The sequence below is a fragment of the Acanthisitta chloris genome, unplaced genomic scaffold, assembly GCF_000695815.1.
Source record: "Acanthisitta chloris isolate BGI_N310 unplaced genomic scaffold, ASM69581v1 scaffold23558, whole genome shotgun sequence".
NCBI classification, from domain to species: Eukaryota; Metazoa; Chordata; class Aves; order Passeriformes; family Acanthisittidae; genus Acanthisitta; species Acanthisitta chloris.
In genome coordinates, this window is record NW_008687026.1 from 8,972 (window position 1) to 34,396 (window position 25,425).

General features: G+C 44.1%; 1 protein-coding gene across 1 annotated transcript in view; it reads left to right on the forward strand.

Moving 5' to 3' along the window:
- The window catches only part of KIAA1549 (KIAA1549 ortholog), a gene marked incomplete at its 5' end in the record, with an annotated part of 62,820 nt that overhangs the window by 7,518 nt on the left and 29,877 nt on the right, over window positions 1-25,425 (forward strand). Inside the window, 4 exons of the mRNA XM_009080436.1 lie at window positions 3,833-3,892; window positions 5,041-5,186; window positions 13,018-13,195; window positions 15,284-15,468. Of these exons, the coding sequence (XP_009078684.1) occupies window positions 3,833-3,892; window positions 5,041-5,186; window positions 13,018-13,195; window positions 15,284-15,468 (569 nt within the window). The remainder of the gene's footprint in view (window positions 1-3,832; window positions 3,893-5,040; window positions 5,187-13,017; window positions 13,196-15,283; window positions 15,469-25,425) is intronic.

The window sequence follows — 25,425 nt, forward strand, 5'->3', positions numbered from 1 at the left end:
GTAGCTGGAAGGGTGTCGTCAAGGTCATCCTTAGACAGATAGCTGCTTTCGCCTGTGCAAATTGGTGTGCACCCCTCTGCTTTCCAGTGTGAATTCTTCTAGGAATCTTGGATATTTACGTATAAACAATCTATGTATGTTACTGTCTACGTGTAAACATGAGACGTTCTGTGCCATTTGTGCCTTAGTTATCAGGCACGCTAACAGGTAATACTCTTGGTGGGGACTTTTCTTTCTCCTCTTGAAAACTCTTCGTATGATATTGTAAGTTTTATAGTCTGCATCTGAGGAAAAGAAGTGATTTGTAGGTGAGCTGAGCTGTCAGGGCTCAGCCCAGCTTCAAGGGCTGAAGTTGATTCATACTAAGAGAAAACTACATGTGCATGTCCACACTGCTAAGTGAAGTGAGACCTTGTCATCAGCATCCCAAATAATGAGCCTCATTTGAAGGAGTGTGTTTGGTCCCTGCCACTTGTTCACTTTGCATTGCCTTTCACATTCAGTCCTTTCACTGGTTTTACTCACATAACTGCTATGTACTTCTGTACTTCTAACTGTGTGGGTTGTCCCTGTGCAGTACATCATTAGCACCAGGAACTTTTGGTCAGATTTTTCCCTTCTCACTCAGAGTCAGGATCAGTAGTGGAAGTTGTTTGACAAAGGCTCCTGGCCTGTATCAGCAGCTACAATGTATCAGGACCTGCAATGTAGCAGGAACTACAAAGGAGCTGCAATGAATCAGGAGCTGCAGTGTATCAGAAACTGCAATGTAGCTGGGGCTACAGTGATACCGGCAAAGGCCAATGGCATCCTGGCCTGGATCAGGAACAGCATGGTCAGCGCGACCAGGGAGGTGGTTCTGCCCCTGTAATCGGCGCTGGTAAGGCCACACCTTGAATCCTGTGTACAGTTCTGGGCCCCTCAGTTCAGGAGGGATATTGAGGTGCTGGAGCAGGTCCAGAGAAAAGCAATGAGGCTGGTGAAGGGACTCGAGCTCGAGTGCCATGAGGAGAGGCTGAGGGAGCTGGGGTTGTTCAGCCTGGAGAAGAGGAGACTCAGGGGAGACCTTCTCACCCTCTGCAACTCCCTGACAGGAGGTTGTAGTCAGGTGGGGGTTGGTCTCTTCTCCCAGGCAACCAGCAGCAGGAGGACAAGAGGGCACAGACTCAAGCTCTGCCAGGGGAGGTTTAGGTTGGATATTAGGAAGAGATTTTTTACAGAGAGAGTGCTCAGGCATTGCAATGGGCTGCCCAGGGAGGTGGTGGATTTGCTGTCCCTGGAGGTTTTCAAGCTGAGACTGGATGTGGCACTTAGTGCCATTGTCTAGTGACCACGGCAGGGTTGGACTTGATGGTCTTTGAGGTCTCTTCCAACCCGGTTGATTCTTTGATTCTATGACAGCACTGGCCTGTTCTGTGCAGGCATAGAGTTGTTGGAGTGGCCAAGCCTGGAAACTTTCAGACTTTCTTCACAAGACTTCCAGGTGACTGTATGTATAAGCAAGATGCTTGTATTGAGGTGTCTGTTACACCTTGTGGCAGGTGTATTTCGTGTTGCCCAACTTAGAGCTCATGTGTTGGATCGTAAGTTGGTTAGATGGTCATGACTTACATGCTAGCAGAAAGAAATCCAAGTCTAATCACAGGTTTTGGGTGCTAGTTCATTAAAAATAATTGGAAGTGCTACATTTGGCATCTCTTTATGTCTGGAATATTCTCTGAGGGCAAACAAAGCTTAGCTGTGGACTAGATGAGCAACATTTGCCTTCATGAATATACCCTGAATAAATCTCTTGGGTTGTTTAATGACTGTAAATAGAGAGAGCTGCCTTGGGACTTGCTATTTTTTCGGTGCTAAGTAGTACTTTGATGGGTGACATCTGTTTTGGCTATCTTGGAGAGGTTGCAAGGCCAGTAGGATAATACTTGGCAGTCTTTTTCTGGGTGGATTCTGGGTTAGGCTTCTAACGGGCACAGTATGTTACTATTGCCCAGCCTTCGTTGCCAGTGATCACACCATATCTTCCTTTTCAGAGTAAAGATTTTCTGCTCAAGTTGGTTTATTCTTAAATGGCACTAACTCTGTGAGAAGTTTAAGTGAAGAGTCACCCAGCAATTTGCATGAATTAAATCATTTTCAAGTACTAATTAGAAAAGTGTGAAGAGCACATTAGTATTGGAGCAAACCACGATTTTGGTTTAAAACAAGAAAAAATTCACAACTGCTAAGCAGTTCAAAGCATTCTGGTCACTGGAAGGTTTTTGGTTTCCTTATCATGCTCTTTCCATGCTTCGGAAAAAACCAGACTCAGTTTAGTTTATGCTTTTTATTCTGGTTGCATTTCTATAGAAGTAAACAACTGCATGCCCAGAGTAAACAGAATGCCAATCTAAAAGCTGCAGTCAGTATCAGGATGTCAGAAGTAAATGTGTGCGTTGAAATGGACTGTGAGGTGCTTGGTCTGAGAGTTTGGGACATGGAGTGTCTCCTGATCACTTGTTTCGGCCCAGTGTTTCCTGTTCAGGAAAGCAGGACTGTATTCTGATACCCTAAGGAATAGTGCATCCCCAGGTGCCTCCCAGGTGGTTATCTTGAGGCTAGTGGTGCTACTGTGAAGGTGGGATAACCAAATGTTCTTCCTTTTTCCCAATAGGAATATTTATAAAACCATGAAAATAAAAGGCAAAACGTAACTAGTGATTCTTTTGCTTTGGCCTTAACAAAAAATTCCCATGTTTTTTAAGGAGCAAAAGAGTCAGTTTTTAGGTAGGCTGACAGAGCACAGCTCCTCTGCAAATTGCTGCATCATTAAAGGAGAAAAATTGTCATTTTCTGTTTCTCTGGAATATGCAATGATGGCAAACTATTCCACAGCTGAAGACATCTTTACTCCAAGTTGCTTCAGCATGAGCCAGGTCATTTCATAGTTATGTGCTGCATTCTTGCTATCCATGAAATGGTTTAAAAATTAACCTTTCTATAATGCTAAGCAAACTGCATCTGGATTAAATATTTTGGCAAAGTTAAGACCATTCCTTTTCCTTATTGCCATAGTGAAGCTTAAGACTTCCCTTGAGGAAGCTGTTGGCACAGCCCCCATCTTCACTTCTTTCCCAACATATCTTTACTGCTCTCCAGTGGAAACCTTGGAAAAATGGTATCCACACTGAACTCAGGAGAAATAGACTTTTTTGCTTCACTGGGGCAAGGATTTCACTCTGGAGCAGAGCTTTCTTGAAAAATTTAGAAATGAAGAAAGCTTTGGAGCCACCAAGCCAATCACAGAAGAATCTACAGCAGTGCTTCGACGTGCATTTATTTGTGGGTTTTGTAGAAAAAACATCGTTGAGGGGGTGGTTTTGGTGCTTCCCCTGCCCTAGTCTGGAACACAAATCAGATAGATTTAGTTCTCGGCTTTACATTTAGTGTTTCTGTGTAGTTTCTGCCTCGGAGAAGGTCTTATTTTCATCCTGAGACACTCATGAGTTGCCTCATCACCCTTTGAGCAGAAGTCTGATCCTGCAGCTCTCTCAGTAAGAGTCACAATTCAGACTGAGCTTTTACGTTTCTGGGAGCAATGACCTCGGTGAAATCATTCACGTAATAAATCTGACTGTCTCAGTTAGCTCCTCTGTGTTGGAGAGGGACTGGGGAGCGTGTGCTGGGTGTGCTTTGCTCGCCGTGGTGCTGGCGTCGCCTCAGGAGCCGCAGTACATCTGTGGGAATGAGATGCTTGCTGACAGTATAAATTATGAAGTGGCTTCGGGGGCTTGTGTATGCTGTTGAATACGGTTCTTACGCATATTTTTCCTCCATTCTGTTTTTCCCTCAGCCTTTCATTATCCCAAGCTTAATGTGTCTAAGTTGATGAAATCTTCCTGGGTGAGAACAGGTATGTACAGTCTCTGCAGGTAAGTAAGAGTGCAATTATTTTTGTTCATTAGCCTACATAAATATCAGTGGCTATGGGGTACTGCATTTTTATGAGGCAATAACATGTCTGAGCTGAATAAATTGTAAACCCAAAGGCCTAGTGACCTGGAATATCTGGGAAATATAATTTCTCGGTCTGGAATTAACTGCTGTGGTTCCATGATGGACAAGTAGTTTTTGTCTATAAGGCAGTTGGTTCTTCGGGAAACAACTCAGACATTAGAAACAGTATCTACTCTGCATGCTGTCAGTAGGCCACACTGGTTTTTAGGGGTTTATTTAATAAAAGAGAGAAAAATAAAGCTTTGTTAGTGTGGCACTTTGTACCAAAACATGCCAGGAGTACAACAGAGTGAAAATAGATGTGTTCTGAGTACGTGAAAGAGTTTCATCACATGCTTTTGATCCAATTCATTCACAGCAGATCCCTCCCACCCAAGTCTTTGAATGGCTTATGCTGTCATTCTCAGATGTGGCTGAGCTGTCACATTTAGATGCTCAAAGGCTGTTGCCTGCAATGCTCTAGGTCCTCCCTGCTGCTTTTAAGGCTGAGTGGTGACCAGGCTGTGCCTGCCATACTTGGTCTTACAGTGCAGATGCACCACTGGATACACTTCACGTGCTGCTCTCCCACTTCTTCTCCTCGATTCTGAGCCCTTACCCTCCCCATCTCCAATTCTGTATCACTTCTGAACGCAACGCTTTGACTGAATTAGTCGCAGCCGCCAATTTTAACTAAATTTTCTCTTTTATTAGTTTTTAAACAGTTCCCTGAATTCTCTTAATTTTATGGGGTTTTTTTAGATTTGAAACTTTATTTCATGTCCTAGGTCTGCCTAGTTGAAATTCCAAAAATGTTCTCAGTCAAAATTTGTACTTGAATTTTTTTTTCAAACTTATTTATTTTAACTTCTTCCCATCCAATGCCTTCCTTTCCATCAGGTAACCTCCAGCTGAACAGGGCAGTATGTCCATATGAATGCAGCTGCTCTTGAGTTGTCCCTGAGCTGTCAGAATGGCTCAAAAGTTTATAGTTGAAGTTGCAGAAAAGACACTGAAGTTTTACTAATCAATTTGTGTTCTTGGGTTGCTTTATTTGCACTGTAGTGCTCTTGGGTGTCGTCGACCAGCGGATTCAAGAGGAGGTCTTCCGGGCCGAGATGGAGCGGAAGCTCGCTCACCTGTTCAACGAGGCCTTGGGCAGGGGACGCATCTGGAGACGAGCCAGCTTTGCAGGCAGCAACATCGTGCAGGTATTGAGCTCAGAGGAAGAAATCAAGGGTAATGAATCACTGAGAAAGTGAATATTGTCCAGGTTTTGAGTTGAAAAGCATGGGTTACACTTAGCCAGTCATTACTTGTGTTTTGCCCCCAAAATACAGTTCTGAATACCTTGTTGTCTCTTGAGCTAAGCAGAACATGTGTAAATAACTGATTATTTTAAGTGCCTATTAAAAATTTCTGATTATTTCTAGAAAACAACATTGGAAATTCTTTTACCAATGTCTTGCTTTAAAAACTTCGTGTTGTCTGACTTAGCTGAGGTGCCTGGCAAGACGAGACAGGATGGTCATCTGGGTTCAGCAAGGTGCTTTGCTGGAATAGCCACTGCACAGCTCCCTGTGATGTCTTGGTGGTGGTTTAGGAATGTGAAATGGAACCGTGTGCAGCTTGATGCAGCACCAGAATAGTGTGTTCTACCCTTTAGCTGCCTTAGCAGTGCCCCTGGTCACAGGGGCTGGCTCTCAGGTTAGGAGTGTTAATCTGTCAGATTTTGCAGCCTCTATCTGTGTTCCAATGCTGCTTTAGGATTGTGTCACAGGTGGAGTTACCCACACAAAGTCCAAGCAGACTTGGATGTTTAAGTTTTAAATTCTGACATGTTCTTCTTAGTCAGTTCTGCAAACTGAAAGCCAAAGTACTTCTTAATGGCTCATCTTCTCAAAAATTGCTTTTTCCAGCTAGCTCGTTCACAGTTGGTTTACTTTACAGATCCCTTCTAGTGATTCAGACCCATTGTCTATATTTAACTTAATCCTACAGTTTTTGCTGCTGTGTAAATTTCCAGATGTTGGGATATTCTTACTTTTGTTCTCCTGTCTCAGAAACATCTGTTTCAGTAATAGAAATTTTATTTTATTGTCCTTTGTGCAGCTTTGAATTGCTCTAGCTAGATGTTTGCTTCAGATCTTCTATTCCCAACTCCTCTTGCTGCACTTTGTTCTTTATGCCTTAGTCCTCCCTTTGCATACCAATTAAACAAATATTCCTTATGTTGCTAGCAGAGGTACCACAGCCTATAAAATGTCTATGTTTAGATTGGAGGTTTACGATTTTGCATACAAAGCTCAGGTAATTGATTTTTGCATGCACAGAATTACAAGCACATCCTTTTTCGCTAAAGAATAGTATTTTGGAAAGTGAAAGCACAGCATTTTTCTTTGGATTTTGTGTTACTTACTAGGACTTAAGATGAGGTCACAGGTCATGTTCCAAACTCTGGTGCTGCTCATTTATGCCACTTAACTAGTGCAGATTCTGCCAACTGCTGTCTTTGGGCAGAGGTGGATTCCCTTCCTTGCACTCAGCACATCTCACCATCCCACAGGGAGGACTTCTCCAGCTGCTCACAGCCCACACAGAACTAATAAAGGGGATGTGGGAGAAGGAAGGCTGAAGAGATACCTTACTGTGAGGTGTCTGTCATGTGTCCTGTTTTCCTGTAGGAAAGTAGTAGCTACCATCAGGTCCTATAGCATTTTGGTGATTTGCTTTGCCAGGATGTTCAGGTGTGTGGCAGGTGAGACAGCCTTGGGGGCTGTTGGGTGCAGCTGGACTGCCCACCTGAATCTGAGGAAGAGCTTCTTTCCTGTGCAGGCACTGAGCAGGTTGCCCAGAGAGGTTGTGGATTCGCCCTCACTGGAGATATTCCAGGACCATCCAGACACAATCCAGACACAACCCTGAGCCATGTGCTCTAGGGTGGCCCTGCTGGAGTAGGGAGGTTGGATCAGATGACCCACTGTGGTCCCTTCCATCCTAAGTGATTCTGTGATTGTGATTCTGTGGTGCTGTGACTGCTTCACTTGCTCATGGGCTCCTGAGTGAAGGATGGTTTCTTTCAAGGATGTTCCCCTGTCAGTTAAGGATCTAGTCCATAGCCCTTTGCAGTAAACTTTTTACTGATGCTAATTCTAGTTCATAAGCTCTGTTTGAAGTGTTTTGTATTTGTGCCTCTGTTTGTGTCTTCCAGGAGAGCTGTTAATGTTTTTTGTGCTTTATATTCAGTTTCCTGTGTGTATTTCTTGCACACAAAGCCCTGACTTCTGTGACAGTAGGCCACAATTAAGTGGAAGTAGGAGCAGAAGCTGCCAGCAACCTAAGTACTGGATAGGTTTATTCAGGAGACATGCATATGTCTATTAAGGACTAGACTCACATTTCGCTTGTGTTGTAACCCTATAGACCAGAGTTTTCCTGAGGCGAAAGATATTTGTAGTGTATTGAAATGTGACATTTCTAAGCTCTGTGGAAGATCAGGACTGTGGGTCAGAAGGTGAAGCAATTATTTGTGAATGTTACTGCAGGCATATTAATTTCCCTTAACATGCTAGGGAAATGGAAGTGATACCTTGTGGGGTTTGCATTTTCTGGGCCCCTCAGTTCAGGAAGGATATTGAGGTGCTGGAGCAGGTGCAGAGAAGAGCAATGAGGCTGGTGAAAGGACTCGAGCTCGAGTGCCATGAGGAGAGGCTGAGGGAGCTGGGGGTGTTCAGCCTGGAGAAGAGGAGACTCAGGGGAGACCTTATCACCCTCTACATCTACCTGACAGGAGGTTGGAGTCAGGTGGGGGTTGGTTTGTTCTCTCAGGCAACCAGCAGCAGGACAACAGGGCACAGACTCAAGTTCTGCCAGGAGAGGTTTAGGTTGAGTATTAGGAAGAGACTTTTTACAGAGAGAGTGCTCAGGCATTGGAATGTGCTGCCCAGGGAGGTGGTGGATTCACCATCCCTGGAGGTTTTCAAGATGAGACTGGATGTGGCACTTAGTGCCATGGTCTAGTAACCACGGTAGCGTTGGACTTGATGATCTTTGAGGTCTCTTCCAACTCAATTGATTCTATGATTCTGTGATTTCATTTCTGAAGTCATGGGTTAATATCTAGTAATGTTGAAGTTTATGCTTTAAATGTGGACACTGAAAAGAGCCTTGGAGGGTGCACAAATCATGTGCTTTCCCCTCCTGTTTGCCTGTTGTGCTGTGACCAGGTGGCACTCTGTGGTGAGTAGAGAAAACATCCTATAACCATCATGTTTCAAACCCCTTGGAAGCCTCACAGCTAATGTTGTACATGAGACAGTCCCATTGATTTTTGTGTGATGTTGGTATTGGTGTTCCAGAGTAAGTCATACGTATTTTCAGTATGCATCTGCTGTTGCTGCAAATTTGGAGGCACGTGCTTAATGTGGTTTGCATTGTGTCTGCAGAGGTTAGGACCTGTGCTGTATTTTGTAAATAGATTACCGTAACAACTCAATTTTCCTTGCCTTTTTTTTTTTGTTTAGGAATGAAATGACCTAATTGTAGTTTAAAAATACACCAGGAACTAATGAAAAAATGATTAATTTTATTTCATTTCACCATGCTTGGTCTCTTGAACCTAGAGGAAAGTGAAAAGTTTACGCTGGTACGTGATCAGGAGAGGAATGTTGTAGTTGGAAGAGCAGTTAGGCCCCTTGTGTGGGAGGCAGCAGCAGCTCTGAGGGGACGTGATGCCTGAATTGAGCTTTTCATTAAGGCAAGAGCTTCATTCTCTTATTTTCCTACTGTCAGCTTGTGAGTCTGAGTGTGTAACCTGAGGAAGAGCCTCAGACGTCTCGCGAATTATCTAGGCTGTAGGTAAAGCATTTGGGGCTGCTGCTGCTTCACCTTTCCCCCAGAGGCTTTTCACCCCCAGCGGCAGCAATGGCCTCTCTATCAGGTCACCTAGAGCCCCTTCCTAGCTCTGTGTGCTCTTCAGACCACAGGACAGCTTGATTTGACTGCCTGGACACTGAGATCCTACTTTTGATACAGCAGGAAGCAGAATCTTTTGCCATTACTTTTTTCCAAGGGCATGACTGTAGCGAAGAGAGGAGAACTTTGTGGAGGTTGAGTTTGCACGTTTGCTTGCTCCTTGACAGTGCTCCTGCCTTTGGAACTCTGGGCCAGTTCAGCCAGGGCTCCCTGCCCTGTGCAGGTGCAGACCAGGACACCCCCCGACCAGCACCGCAAGCTCCTTGCAAGACTTTCCCTGCTTTGAGTTGTGAACTGGATTTGGTTACCAAGGCAACTCTGCTCATTGACCTATGATATTCACTTGAAAACACTTCTTAAATTAAATTTGCTGACACCTGAGCACAGTTAAGCCTTTAGTGTGCGGAGATTAAATGAGCATCTAGTATCAACAAAGATGGTATCGTTTATGTACACAGAAGTTGAATTAGTCTTGTCTTCTTTTTTCTTCTTTTCGCTTTCTGCCTCCTGTGTATTGCAATTCCTCTCTCTCCTCCCTCTCTGTCATCCCTCACTGCCAAAGTGTAAGTGTATAATGCTTAGATGCTTCCTTACACATGGGCTGCTTTGCTGGATGCCTGGAAAACAGTATTTCTGCCTCCGCTTGCGTTCTCAGTACTCTCAAGGATAGAGACAAAAGCAGCCTGAAGCTGCACAGAGAGTATGAATTGGACAATATGTCAAAAAACTTGGTTCACAGAAACTGTGTTAAAAATAGGCACAGTGACTGTGTACCTGAACCCTGTGGCCAGGCTGAAAACAGCTCAGATTCAGGATGTCATTTTCTGTGTTGCAGCAAACTCAAGGTCGGTTAAAACAATAAATAATATTCAGTGAATCAGTGTGACAGAGATGAAAACTGAGGTACCAATATTGTCACAGTTGCTGAGTTCATGTACAAGTCTCAATGTCTTGGCATTGCCTCCAGAATACCCTGCTCAGCCATCAGCTTTCCCAGAATAGAAATCAATAGCCATCTCCCCTTGGATTTGCAACTTGTCTCAGAATGGTGTGAGCAGTTATAAAATACTGTGTGTTCAGAAGGAATTATTTCAGATAAAACTTACTTTCACATGGTGAGCTTGGTTCATCAACATTGCCTGCACTTTCCCTGGATTTCATTGTGCACGGTCCCATGGTCTTTGCACTGTGCTGAAATACCTCCAGCTACTTCTTTTTGTCTCCACTCTGGCTGTTATCACCCATCCCTGTTCATCAGAATAGGGAGCCATACACTGTTGGGTGTAATTCTGTGTTAAAAATAGTGTCCTATCAGTTGTGTCAGCTTGCACTGAAATCTTGTCCTTCTTACCCCCTACCCTTTCTAAAGGCAGCAATGGAGAAGTTCTCCTCTGCCATGGCTGCAGAGAGAGGCCTAGAGGGAACAGCCAGAAGCTGAGACAGGGCAGGGTCAGATGAGGTGTTAGGAGAAATGTTCTCCCTGTTAGGCTGTTCAAGCACTGAAATAGGGAATTGCCCAGGGAGGTGGTGGACTCACCATCCCTGGAAGTGTTTGAGAGGCATCTGGATCTGGTGCTGGAGGATATAGTTTAGGGGTTCCAGCAGTGACAGGTTAATGATTAGACTCGATGACCTTAGAGGTCTCCTCCAGCCCTGATGGTTCGATGTTGAGTTCCTTCGTTACCCAGTTCAGCCAGGTGCTGTCACCCCGTGTGTACAGCATGCAGAATTACCATGCTCCTCTTGTGCTTCACAGCACCACAGAACGAGTGACAGCTCAATTTAAGAGTCTGCTACATTTCCCTGATTCTCTGGCTTTCCTATGCACAGAGAGTGTCATAGAATTAAAATGAGGAACCCGTTGACTTTGTCCCTCTCTCTGCATGTGAGGTAAGTGCTATTTAGGAAGGTTTCATCTGTGCTGACAGCAGATACCAGTCCATACACCCTGCTGCTCTGTGCTTGAGACCAGGCTGTGGCAACCCAGCTGAAGCAAAAGTAACACAAAGCTGTGGTAATTTGTTAACTGATAATATATTTGGGATCTGCAAAACCAGATTGGGCCTTACAGTTGCTGAGTATGAGTGTTGAAACCTTGTTTGATAATGTTTTGTTACCTTTAGTTGGTGAGTGTTTCCCTTAGCTGGTAGAAGAGTGAACAGTGGTCAGGATGAGCTGCAGCGCTGGTTACTGGGTCCCATTAGCAGGTCTTGCTGTGCCTCAGAGATTTGCCCATTTTTCTGCTCTGTATCTATTCTGTTTCTTATGTCAAATGTGATTCACACTGAACATTATTCTCTGCTTTCAGTTATCTGTCCCAGAAGACAGTTGTGCTTTCACTTTTTTCCTTTTCTTACCCACTTTTGTTAATATATATATACCTTGCTGTTACCATTCCCAGGAAACACTTTTTTAGGACATGCTGAGTTGATGTCCCCAAGGACCAGAACATCGTCCCCATTGAGCTAGAACATTGCACTTTCCCTCAGCATGATGGTCTAGTAGGAAACTGGGAAAGGAAACAATCCAAAGTTTTGTAAGCCTCAGACATACAAACATTTGTGTTTGCTTTACTTGAAGCCTATGGGCAGTGTTTGAGACTATAAATACATACATCATGGCAAAGGATAATTCCAAAGGAAGCAAAATACATTGCCCTATTTGTTTCAATTTCTTCCACAGCTCTTCAAACTCTGTTTGACATGGTAGGATACCTCTTGCTGTTTCTTGGGCCTTGTTCTAGTTGGAGCTCACCTTTCTGTGTAAAGGGTTAAATGGTGGGGAGTTGTTCTGTATAAAGATGTAATTTTACAGGGACTCAGAGTTGTTGTGTGCTTCTCCCAGGCAATGCAGATGTTTGGTGGCCAGAGAGATCTGCAGGGCTTCCTCATGGTTTGCATTCTTTTGTTTATTAGCATCTTTAGAAGTAGATAGGAGGAATTGCTTCCCACAGCATCAAATACATTCCTTGCTGAAGAGAGGTGAATGCCAAGGGAGCTGTTTGGATGGTGAAGGTGACGGTGCAAGTGCTTTTGTTGAGGCAGAGCAAACAGTTTTATTTGATGCTAGCAGAATATATTGCCTGTGTAGCTGCTTAGCATTTGGAAAACTGGAACAAAGGTGTGTGTTATGAATAGCAAATCAAAGTCAAAGTGGGTATTTAGAGAAGGGAAAAGTGCAGTCAGGCTATTCAGTAGTCGCTGCTGACTGACAGTTGCTGAAGGCTGCAGAGGCTTCCAGTGTGGCTTGGTGTTGGCATCATTAGAGTGAGACCAGTTCTCTTGCTTACTGGGTCCGTATGCTGGTGTGACACAAATAGGTGTGCCATAAAAATGTAGGATACAAGGGGTTACTTCCCTGGAAACTTTGCTTTCAGTTACAAAATGGATATTTCTGTGAATTGCCTAAGGTTCTGGACCACTTGAGTAGTGCTCATGTAACTAGGCGCCAATGCTGCCTTCCTCTGGAAGACTTCTGCTCTGAGTATTTTGTATGAGGATTAGGCAAAAATATTCTGACTTCTAGTTTGGGAGCAAATCGTTGTTACTGAATGTTAGCTCTGTGTATCTGTGCTTGACTGGCATTGACCGAAACTCCTCTCAGACAAAAGAACTAGCTGTGTGTGTGGAGCCTGTACTGTGTACACCATTTGTAGCATGTCTTCCCATTGGGCTCCCCTGGGTATTGGCAGTTTCCAAACTGCACCAGTTAACAGCAGTTACACAGTCAGTATAATGCCATATTCTTTGGTGTCACAGATAAATTACACTACAGAATGGTGTCACTGTGTTGTCACTGACAACACAGAAAACAGCAGTTTTATTTCTGCATCATAACAACGAGGTGAAATCTTCTTTATGTGCTGGGCACTGCACACAGGGATGATTAAGACAGACACTGGTGACATCCTGGCAAAGCTGTTCCAAATGTATCTTTTTAGATTGGTGTCCCTAAGGTGCAGGCCCTGTGAAGGGAAAGGGGAGTGAGAGTACAGACTGAAAGACCAAACGTGTGGGAGCCCCACATAAACACAACCTAAGATGCAAAAGCTCTCCAATTTCTTCGCAGATCGTGAATGTGTCGCGGTTAGCTGGTGTGGATAACCCCGTGGAACTGATCTACTTCGTGGAGGACCAAGACGGAGGGAGACTGAGCGCTCTGAAGTGCTCGGACCTGATGAACAGGGTTGATATCCAGCGGGCTGCGATCATCCTCGGATACCGCATCGAGGGCAGCGTGGCGCAGCGTAAGGATCCGCTCTGCTGCCGGCAGAGAGCAGGGGCAAGGGGCGTGTGAGCGTCCAGGGTAGGGCACTGCTCTGCCAGTGCTGGTTCCTGGAGTGCTGCAGCGTTGACACTCCGCAGGAGAGGAATTTGAGCAGCCTCGCAGTGTTGCTTTGCTTCTTGGAGACTCTGCTGGACTTGGGATTGCCACAGGGTCCTTAAGTCAAGCCTCACTGCATTCACTGCAGTGCTCGTGTTAGAAATGTACTGTGCTAACTAAGCAGCTTCTTGCCATTTTCCTCTCTTCCTGCTAGTCCTATGTTTCTTCGCAGTTTTTCTGATCCAGGAGCTTGCACAAACCCCACAACTGTGGGATGAGAGGGTGTCAGTATGAAGTGAGTGTTTCCTTTAGCTGAGTAGTGACAGTAGAGTTTGATACAAGTCACTTTTTTTTGTATTAATTACTTTTTGTTTGAGTGAAAGATGTGTACTAATGCTAGTTGGGGCATTTATTTCCTCCATTGAATATGATTGACCTTATTTTTGATTGATTGTTTGTCTATCAGTAATATAGAAGTAATGTGATCTTTCAGTGAGTATAATGTAAAAATAATGTGATCTCTTACTAGATGCACATCAGAATAAATATGACAGGTCATATAATGACTTTATTCAGAAGGTTGTGTATGTAAGGAATTTTCAGTAAGCAGTGAGACAGAAAACCTACTCAATTTCATGTTATGATTAGGAAAGAAACTTGGAAGCATTTTAAAACAGGAACAGGCAAGTATGATCCACAAAATGCCTCCTGGTTATGAGTGCTCAATTGCCTTTTCTCTTTTCTGTGCAACGTGGGGTCATGAGCTACGTAGTACCAAAGGGTTTCTAGCCAGCAGAATGAGCATGTGTCTGATTTTTCACATTCTCTGCAGAAAGAAAATAAAAAGAGTAATAATTGTACCATCTGGATGGTGCTAAATTTTGACCCTCATTAAAACAGTTGTTTACAGATAGGTCAGTAGCTCATACACGTCTGATTAGTATCTGTTAATGGACTGCTGCAAAATGTTGCAAGAATAAATTCTCTTTACAAAACGATAAGTGTTGAACAAACTTCCTGAAGTGTTTTACAGCTTATTATGCATGATGAAGCTTGGTGTCTTTGACCCATCATTAGAAAGTTCTTTTAAGAGTCGTGGAAATATAGACATCTTTTAATGCTTCTTGTTGGAAGAAACTAGACAAAAAAGGGTTATTTTTATAACAGGAAATAGAATGTCCTTAATGTGCTGTCAGATGTATGAAATATGAGAATTATGTGTTCCTTTCAGCTCCAGGTTTATCATTAGAATAGCTATTAATAAAATGAGACACAAGAATAGATGCACAGAAATTCTTTTTTTAACTTGCAAATACCATTGTTGCAAAGTGCATCAGTTTGACTAGAAATGTGTTACTGCTGTGGTTTTTAGTAGCACATCTATCCACTATGCAGAACAGAGCAAGTGACAGTTCTGTCAGTTCTTCCCCTTCACTATTTACAAGGATGACTTGTTTGATTACACTTTCCAGTATTTTTTTTTCCATCTGGGGCTAAAGGATCTCACACACGGAGAGTGAAACAGAGAAAGGAAAAGAAAGAGAAAAAAATGCAGAACTGGAGACCTTGGGGAGGGTGTTACAGATTTCAGATTGGCAGTGGCTATTACTGGGGAAGGTAACAAAATGTGTAGTTAAGGAGAAGAGGCAGCAGATAGCACTGCTTCAGGCAGGAAACAGGCAACAGTGTTGGAAAGTCCATCTCACCTTTGCTAGTGGTAAGTAATATTGTTTAGAGCCATTTCACCATGTCACCTCAGTTTTGGACTGCAGAACAATGTGGCAGAAGTGCATTTTCATTGGTATTTTAAACACAGGTCTAGTCAATCGCTGCCTTGTGCTTCCTGGGCATGACACATGGTACCTTAAGAGTGGTACAACATTTCCTGTGGTGGTTTCTGATAAATGCCTTGACTAGCATTTACAAGAACATAAAAATATGTATCCTTGAAGCGTCCTCAGTTAAAAATACATAACCACATAGTATTGCTGTCTTCCTTTTGCCTCGGCAGCTGTGGAGAAGCTGAAGGACTCCGCTGCAGAGTCCCAGAACAGCAACCTGTGGATCATCGTTGGCGTGGCAGTGCCAGTTGCTGTGGTGCTCCTGATTGTGATTATTTTATACTGGAAGCTTTGCCGAACAGACAAGCTGGAGTTTCAGCCAGACACAATAAGCAACATCCAGCAGCGACAGAAGGTAAGAGGGGAAGCTGTTCTGAGCTTGGGTATTCTGAGCATAAACAAGTGCGAGGCTCTAGGGAACAGCTGGCATCCTTAAGCAGTAGTGGAAACACTATTTCAGAGCACTCCAGTTAAGAGGAAACAAAAACAACAAAAAAAAGGAAGAAGTCCAATGATATTTGAGGTCAAGAGTCCCATAGTGTTTTATTTATTCTCCTGGGTATATGATGCTGCATTAGATAGATACATTCTTCTGAAATGTGGGCACTGAGGCTGAAAGAAACCTTTCTCTATCGCTTCATTTCAAGGCTTTGGCTGAGACTGAGAAGGAGGAAATGTATTGAGTCTTGAATCACTGACCTTGTTTCCACAGAAGGCTGAATTTTTATGTGGAGAGCTTCAGCTAAACTAATTTGGCAGCTAAACTGCACCATGCGTTATACCTCATGCTCAGGCTAGAATTTGCTAGAACCTATCCCTGTTGCTCCCCATTCTGGTCCCTTGTGTCACCACCATGAGAGCCTGTTGCAGGACCAGAACTTGAGTTAGTGGATTTGTGATTTTCTGCATGGGTGAGCGGGTTGGCCAAAGTGTTGGAGCACGGAGTTAGAACGGTGAGAAGTTCAGATCTGTCTATTGCTCAAGAATGTAGATTAAAACATTTGTGATCCAGGATGTTCACAAAGGATGTATGTACTCAGTAAAGTGAATGGAAAAGTGCTGACAAGGTTCCTTTCTTTTTGCAATCAAAGAGAACCAGTCAGTGTGTCAGAAATGCTTGTTCCTGACCATACCTTTGGAGGCATTATTAAGGCAAAGTGATCTGCCCGTGCTAATCCTGTGCTCCTACAGTCACGTTTGTGTACTGTCACCTCATGTTCAGTCCCAGAGTGCTCTCCACAGCCAGCCCTGTCAGTGCACCATGCTTTCTCAGGGGAACTGGTGATGGGAGAGATGAGAGAAGCAGAAAGCAGTTGCACTTCCAAAGCAGCCAGAACAAATCAATAGTTAACTTCCACTTGTCTTGCAACTGCAGATTGAGTGTCAGAATCGAGGCTGGCAACAAGGTGTACCCTTTGATGAACTTCACTCCTGGAACCTTGTTTCACCTGTGCTTTTGTGATATGTAGCACAGTTTTTTGATTGAAGAAGTTCTCCACAGTAGTTCTGGCTAATTTGAGAAGGGTCATACAAAAGAGGCAGGAGAGGATCATTACCCTTGGTACACTATTTCATCACGTACATTTTTGGTGCCTCTTGCTAGCTTTTTTTGTAAGAAAGCACTTGGGCTGGCTGTAAGGCCAGAAATGTCTGTCATAGAATTACTTGCTTTTGAGAAAATGTCTCAGTTGTTTTTCCCCACTGCTCCCACAATATTCTTCACCTTAATCATTCATGAGCCAGAAGCCTTAACTTGTTCATGTGCAAGTCTCATTTGGGTTTGCCTAGGGAGCCTGTCACTTCGCCTCCTTTAGGGAAGGCGCTGGAAGCAAACTAGAAAGAACCAGGAAGGACATCTAGTTCAGTCCTTGTGCCAGTGGAGATAAAGCAGTAACAAGTGTCTTAAATTTTTATCACTTTGCACATCAAACAACTGGCAGAGTCTACTTTGCCAGCCATTTCCTCCTTTGTCAGGACAAGAGCTGTGTGCTGGCTTCCTTTGGAGCAGGCTGTCGTTGGGGTTTCTTAATGCCTTCAAACTGGGTGGAATTCCAGGCAGGAATAGGATGTATTTAACAATCACTGAAGATCTTCAGACAGTCACAACAGCATACAGATTATTAGGGACACTTGGTCTGATCATGCCCTCTGAAATGGTGTATTTTATACTTTTTATTAGTGTTAATGCAAAGAAACAACCAAAGGAGTGTGATCATGTGGTCAGGCATGTAGGTCTGTAAATAAACTCAGCTTAAAAATGGGCTCAGGTTCCCCCTTCCTCCCCACACCCACAGTTATTTCAGTCCCTGTTTACAGAGTTTGTGCTGAAGGAATGTGAAGGCCTACACTGCGTCTGTGAATGGAAAGATACTTAGGTTAAATATCTGGGGGTTTCTCATGCAGTCTATATTTGTGTTTGCCCCATGCTGCTGGGGCAAGGCTGTGCCTCTGAAGGCTGCTGGTCCTGGATGCATGGAGAGAGACAACCTCTGTGAGTGTGCAGCCATGCAGAGTCCAAAAGCAAGCCCCAAGTTTTGCAGCAGCTTTTTATTCTTAGTTCAGAGCCTCTTACAAATCTGTGTTCTTCTCCTCAGAGAAATGCTTTAAAGGCACTACAGATTTTCCTAGATTCTCTAGCCCCAAGTGTCATTCTTAGTTACATTTTCTGCCTTCCTTCCTTTCATTTAATCACTTATTTCTGGTTTGAAACTCCTACATTTCCTTGAAACATTTTGGGTATGCACTCAGACAGTACGATTATTTCAGTTTAACTTTAATCTCCTGTGTGTAAAGGTTTAATTTAGAGTAGATGTGATCTCTGTGCTCCTGTGGCCACCACCAAGTATGTCACAAGCTGCACACCCTCACAGCTCCTGTGGAAGCAGATCAGCCCTGTTCCCTGCTGGCAGCAGGGCCCTGCATGCCATGGGGGTGTGCTCTGCAGGTATGGCTGCTTGCAAAGCTCACAGGTGGCCTGAGTATCGTGCCAGCACAGCCAACTGGCCCTGAGCCCTTCTCTGCACTGTGGACACCCTTCAGAGTGTCTGGGTCACAGCCCCTCACTTGTGCTGCTCAGCAGGAGAGTATTTCCCACTTGAGCAGACATAGCCACGTTGAAAAATACTCAGATCCTCTAGTGACAAGTCCATCGAGGTACCTGAGATTGCGTTGGCATTTTTGTGCTGCAGCAGCCCTGAAGCTGGGCTGGAGCCCAGGTTTGCTGCTTGTCAGGGCCAGGCCATTCTCAAAGGTCATACAGATAACAGGGAAGATAATGTTTCTTCTAGGGTGATGACATGGTCAGGGTAGGCCTGTTCTGCAGACTGGATGTGCCGTGCCGCTCTCCCGGTTCCTGTTCTCTTCATTTGGCCTTTAATTTCATTGCAATGTCTTGCAGACAGGATGGCATAAGGATCCTGCCTGATATTCTGCAGAGACTTAGAGAGGGAGCCTGAACTCCGACAATGTCAGGGGGTGTGTTACTTCTGGATGGTCTGAGAACTCTGCTGTTCTTTTGCTGAAAGCAAACACAAATACATGGGGAAGGAAACTTGTGGGAACTGATGGTGGCAAAACCAGGTTCAGTTACAAAGTAGCAAAAATTAAAGGATCTTGAAGAGACTGGATTTCCTAATCCATCCCTTTGCGTCAAAGCAGGATTAACAGTACCTGGGAAATACTAAATTTCCTTTTTCGTTCTGGAGATAAGAGGAGAAAACAAGCTTCAAAGTTGTTTGGATGCTTTTTAAGCTGGAGTTAAGGAAACATGGGAGAGCAGTGAATTTCTGTGCAATATTCATTGGTCTATGCAAGGAGAATTCTTTTAAAGAGATGGTACTAAAGTATTTAAAAGACACATCAAATATTCATGGCTTGTTCTGCAAGCTGTAGCGTCCTCCTGGAAATTCACCTTGGTGTGGTTTGGGCTGTTGCACTGGATAAAGATATCTTTGCCTTAGGAATTAAAAAGATGCACAAGTGGCATTTTTATATAACAGGAATTTCTCTCCTGCTGTTGTCTATATGCACCACATTGTCCCAAACTGAGCTTTTTTCCTTGGAAAGAAGCTATACCTTTTGGGGGCTACTGAATTTTTGCCAGTGATTATTTTTCTTCCTGAAAAGCTGGATAAGCTTCTTTAGTGCCCAAACTGTCATTCTGCTCTGTATTGGGCCTCCGATGTTCTTGTGCACAAACACTGTCAACTCCTTTCCTCTTCCTCAGGGAGAAAATAAAAAATTTTACATGTTATCTGTAATGGAAGCAGAGTCAGCAATATTATTTCTTTCTCTATGGACATCCAGAAATTAAAATGGAACCTGGTTCAGTAGGGATTTCACTTTTCCTGCAGATGTCAAATCCCTTCCCAGGACTTCTCAGAGTAGTTTCAGCTATAGACAGTTATTCAGGGAAACACTCCGTGCCCTGATGGCCAGAACTTGTGCCTGTGACAAGCTAATTGGCAGTTTATTTAGGAGGCCTTGGATGTTTCCCTGTAAGTGCTGGGCATGAATTCATGGCCTTTGCAGTGCTAGCTGTGAGTGGCTTCCTCAGTTCCTTGTTTTTCCAAGGGCACATCCTAAAACTCTAGGGGGAAAACACCCACTTGTCCTGTCAGAAGTCTCTTCTCTGTGGAGAGAGGTCCTGCCTGCCACTGTAATTCTTAAGGGCCAGACATGTCTTTCTGCCTCAGTGTCCCTCCCGTGTGGAAGGGATGGAGTGGGTTTGTCCCCGTGAAGCCTCCTCAGGCAAAGCACACAGTGCCACACTTTCTCTGTGGGTGGTGGCACAGGTGGTGCCGGAGCTGCCAGTTTGCATCGTGTGCTGCCAAGCTCAGCAGGTGTGCAACCTCTGGGACATTCCCAGCCCTCGGGTGCTGTTACCTGTGCCTGCTCTGACAGCCAGGCAGGCACAGGTAACAGCTCTGCCTGCTGCAGGGTCTCCGACACGTGCTCCTGGGGGGTTTCTCCTGCTCCTCATGCAGGAATGTCTGGTACCCAAACCTTGTGTGTCTGGTGTAACTTTGCACCTCTGTGAGTTTTGTTTATTACTGTGCAGTCAGGATACTTTCTCCTGGATGTTTCTAGGATCAGAGGCCAGCCATGCTGGAGGCTAAACACTAGGCTGCAGCTCCTGGTATAAAGAATTCTGGTGATGTTTTGACATCCTGTAATGCTTTTGTTCATCTGTAAAATGTCAAGGTAACAGCTCTGCATGGCAGAAAAATCGCAGTCAAAAGAGACTTGTATTAAGAAAGACAGCTTATAAAAACTACTTGAAAACTGACATGAGTTTATACAAGAGATTTGTGTCTGCCTACTGTTTGCATAACAAACATCATTCATTTCTAATAGCAACTGTCCAGACTGTTGTCTGTTTTGGGATGGCATGCAGGTTCTGCTTCAGAGCTGATAGCTGGATTCTAGCAAGGACTGCAGCATTCAACATCTTAATTACTTCACAACAATACTCTGATGGCAATTCCGCTGGGGGAGCTCTTTTGTGGGAACTCTTCTTCTGCAATGGGGATTAACTACAAGGTGTTGAAATAAAACACCACAGTTGGATATGCTGCTTATACAAATAGGTGTAAGAAGTAAAATGTCTCCATCTGCTTCTTTGCAACATTTCAATACCTGTCTTGAGATCAGACCAGAAGGGCAAGCTAGCCCAGGTGCCAAAAGAAAAAGCCTATGGAAGGAGAGAAGGACAGGGCAAGTACATGTGATGCTTTGCCTTGAGTAACTCTTCAGCTTCCAGTTAGTCATGTCTCAGGAGCTTGTTCTAGAAGTGATACATTTAGCAACCTTCCACAGATTTCTTTTCCATGAACTTTTGGTCCTTCTAAACCCTTCTGAGCTGCTGACAGGGGTTTCCACAGCATGTTGCATGATGAGCCATGTCATCTTAGTTCATCTTGCTTTTATCCTGCCACCTCTTAGGTTTTTTGTGATGCCCTGTAGCCCCTGTGTTGGAAGGAGCAGAGAAGAGCTGATTCTTAGACACTTGGTCCTTGCCAATCCCAACTTTGCAGATCTCTCATATTCCCATCTCCATCATCTCTTTTTCCAAACAGAGGAGTCCCAGTTTTCTGGGCCTTTTGAACTGGCCTGTGAGCCAATTGCTAGTCTTTGAAATATCTGAATGTTTCCTAATTCTTTTCCATTCTTTTTTCATGTGTTGTGCTACCTCTTTCAGAGGTTGCAGTTGGTGTCGGAGTTGTGTGCATGGCCTTGGCAGCTGTTTGACATAACTTATGGACACAGTACTGGTGAAACTGAGGCACAGCAGCAACCTGTCTGTCCCAGAAAGCTGCAAATCTGTTTCTGACTTATTCCTGACACTTCCATCCAACCAGTGTGCAAAGGAGCCTCACCAACCTGTGATTAAGCTGGTGTCCACCCAGCAGCATTTCTGTCTGAGAAGGAAAGCTAAACCACTGTGTGATTCAGAAACAAAATTCTGCCTGTCACAGCAGTTATCTCAGCAGCCTGTGGGCATGTATGTGCTCAGAGTTATGGGCTTTCAACAGCATGATCCCTCTTGTATTTTGTGAAATTTACTGAGCTGTCATGGTGATGTTAGTGTGGCAGGAAGAAATGCACAAAGGAGGAGAAGAGGAATGATGAAAATCCAGGAGAAGAATCTGTCTTAAGAAAATATTTCAGAATAGGTATCCTGAGAATTTCAAGCTTTATAAAGTTTTGGGGTTTCTTTATTTGTTTTTAATCCTACTCCAAAAGAAAATTCCTGAGGTGGTATGTTATGTGGGATTCCTGCTCTCCTTCCTGTTGGTTTGGTGGTAAGCAGTAAACCAGTCGTGACTCTTCAGAGGAGGGAAGGAGGACCTGAGGCTGCACACTAGCTTGTTCTGGTTTTCCATGCCTGTACTGACTGTACGCTGAGCTACTTTTTCCCAACTTGATGGGAGAAACATGATCAACTAGAGGCATATTTCTTCTCCACAAGGACATGTTCGTTCAGCTGCTTTATGTGTTGCCAGAAATGATGATAGCTGACTGAAGTGCTGTTGTGAGATGTAATTTGTAGAAAGGTGCTTGGTCCATGATGGGGAAATGAGCACCATTGTGTACATGCACCCTCTTGTTTTGGCCCTCAGATCTCAAAATCCTTCTGGGGAGCCCATCTGGGAGATGGGACTTGCCATGGAGGGCACAGGCTGTAATGCTGCTACAGTGGGGGGTGAAGGCATCCCACCAAGAGGCAGTGTAGAAAGCTGCCACTGCACATGCACTACTCTTCACATGCATAAACGTTACCAAGTGAAGGTGTTTAAATTGGAGACTTTTTTGTTTCAGTGCTGAGAAGTGTTTCCTAAGCCAGCAGCAGTGAAAAATCCCTCTGCATGTTTCTCAGTGTTGCTTAGTGGTTTTTTTAAGTAGGCTAGGAGAGAGTTGGTGCCTATGGCACAAATGAGTTTCATCATATCCCATTTCAGAAAACAGACACAACGGCACAAAAAGACCTTGAGAGATACAAATGGGTGCAAGTTGTACAAAGAAGTTACACTTATGTGCGTAAGGGGTAAGAATGATAATAGAAGAATGAGCTGAATAGGAAACTTACAGAATCATAGAATTTTAGGGGAGGGGACCTTACAGATCATCCAGCCCCAACCCCCTGCCCTGGGCAGAGACACCTCCCACCAGAGCAGGTTGCTCAAGGCCAGGCCTTGAACACTGCCAGGGTTGGGGCAGCCGCAGCCTCCCAGGGCAGCCTGTGCCAGTGTCTCATCACCCTCACAGGGAAAACATCTGCCTAAGATCTAAACTAAATTTCCCCTCCTTCAATTTGTACCCATTGCCCCTTGTCCTGTCACTGCAGCTCCTAACACAGAGTCCCTCTGCATCTTCCCTGGAGCCCCTTCAGATCCTGGAAGGTGCTCTGAGTTCTCCACACAGCCTTCTCTTCTCCAGGCTGAACAGCCCCAACTCCCTCAGCCTGTCCTCGTAGGGAAAATGCTCCAGTCAAAAGAGACTGTGAAAGGTGAAAATGCTTCAGTACTTCTGAATTCTTATTTGTTGGTAGGTGTTCTAAATATCTCATGGAACAGTGACTGCGGACCGTATGGATGAATGATCCTTGTGGGAGAAAAATGTAGGTGACTTCTTGGATGGGATAGTGGGCACATGGTGAAAACAGGAGTTAAAATTAAGAAGACCCTACCAAGAACACAAACAGCTGCAAATAATAGTCCTTTCTGGTGCATCATGAGAGCAGTGCAGTGAATTCACAGTGCCTCGTGCTGCGCTACCCTGGGAATGCGTTGAAGAGTTTGGTGGTGTGAGTCTCAGACTGTGGAAGGCAGTTTGTGATGGTTAATGGCTCTAAGCTGTCCTAGGCCAGACTGACTTATATCTTCAGCCCACGTTAATTTTAAGAACAATGATTCTCATTGTCTTGCTGTGTTTAAACTAGGAGATTTGAAAACACTATTTTTTCTTGTAAAGCTTCTTTATCCTGTAACATTCCATGTTGGCATGACAGCAGGACTTTGCAAGGATTCCTGACCTGTTCATAGGTCATGTACCAACACTAAAGCACACGCTTGGCTCCTTTGTTTTCTTGGAAATGCGTTTTGACAGCCTCTGCTCAATGCACCTGGCTCTACAAGGACAAGCAAGACCGTGGTATAAAAGCAGTAGCAAATTGTACGTAATTCTGCGTATTATGTCCAAATTCGGGTGCTGTTTGCAGGAAGCACAGGGAGAATTCTGAGTCAGTACGTTCCTTCTCTTCTGCTTTCAGCTGAAATTATTCACTGACCTGTGTGCAGTATTTGCTTTCTTGAGAAAACAGGTTGTTGACATTCCTGGTGTGTCTCTGCATCTAGCACAACAATATCCTGGCAACCATTTCATGTTTCTCTGACTTGCACAGCACTGACACTATTACCTGCTTGCATGGAAGAAGCCTTGGCTGAGGTGTACAGATTTTGTAGGCTTCTATGGAAATTACTTGTTTTCTATGAACTGAGCTTCAAGTACTGGTTTGTTGTGGGTTTTTCACTCAGTATGTAATAATAGAATTAAAAGTGTCTTGACTTAACAATTTGAAATCACTTGCTCTTAGTTTTTGGCAGATTCTGCGTTTGTATAATGATCTAATTCCTTGTGAATGGAGTGCTTAGACATGCTCATTTTGGCAGTAAGCTTCAAAGTAGTTTATCATTTCCATTTCACACATATGTAGAGGCAAATGAAAACCTTCTCTAACAACTTATGTTTAACAAAAGAAATATTTGCTATTACTAGTTTTGTGCAGTCTTGGATAAAGGCACTTGAGGCTGGTAAAAAACTGCTCAATCAGTAATCAGGCATTAGAATGGGCTGCCCAGGGAGGTGGTGGATTCACTGTACCTTGAGATTTTTAAGATGAGACTGGATGTGGCACTTAGTGCCATGGGTAACCACAGCTGGACTTGATCTTGGAGGTCTTTTCCAGCCTGATTGATTTATGATTCAGTTTCAGCCCCCGAGCAGGTAACTGTGTCAGCACAGCTGGGCTCCTAAAGACGTACTACTTTCTTTTTTCCGTGGTGATTAATTTGTGAGTGGTGGACAGCTGACTGACATGTGGGGTTCTGAGTGCCAGTCCCAAGATGGGAAGAGGTAACAGAGTCTGTTACACTTACATAACTTGGTGGAAAGAAAGATATGATTCAGTTTCAGCCCCCGAGCAGGTAACTGTGTCAGCACAGCTGGGCTCCTAAAGACGTACTACTTTCTTTTTTCCGTGGTGATTAATTTGTGAGTGGTGGACAGCTGACTGACATGTGGGGTTCTGAGTGCCAGTCCCAAGATGGGAAGAGGTAACAGAGTCTGTTACACTTACATAACTTGGTGGAAAGAAAGAAAGAGAGAATGCAGCTGATGGCACACAGAAATCTCTGAGACAGTGAGGAAACATCTTCAATCTGGAATAACACTCTGCTCATTTTGCAGTGTCTCGGTGCTCTGACCAGTCCTGCAGAAAGCAGAATTGTTTCAGTGTCCTTCAGATACTTTTCACTGGAAATACGGATTTTGGCTGGCATAAGTTCTCAGTTTTTCATGTTGTTGCAATGGTCCATGAGGGAAGGTGGCAGCAGTGTAGATTGTTCTCTTTAGGAAAACCAAGTGGGAGTCTGTCAGCATTTCCTGCAGTAGGAATCAGATTAGTATTTCTATTTCTCAGATAACAGATGCTGTGTTTAATAAGCCATTTAACCAGTTTGTTCATCGAGGACCATCTTTTCATATTCACTCTATGTCATATTTTATATGTACATATTGTTGCATTATTTTTCTG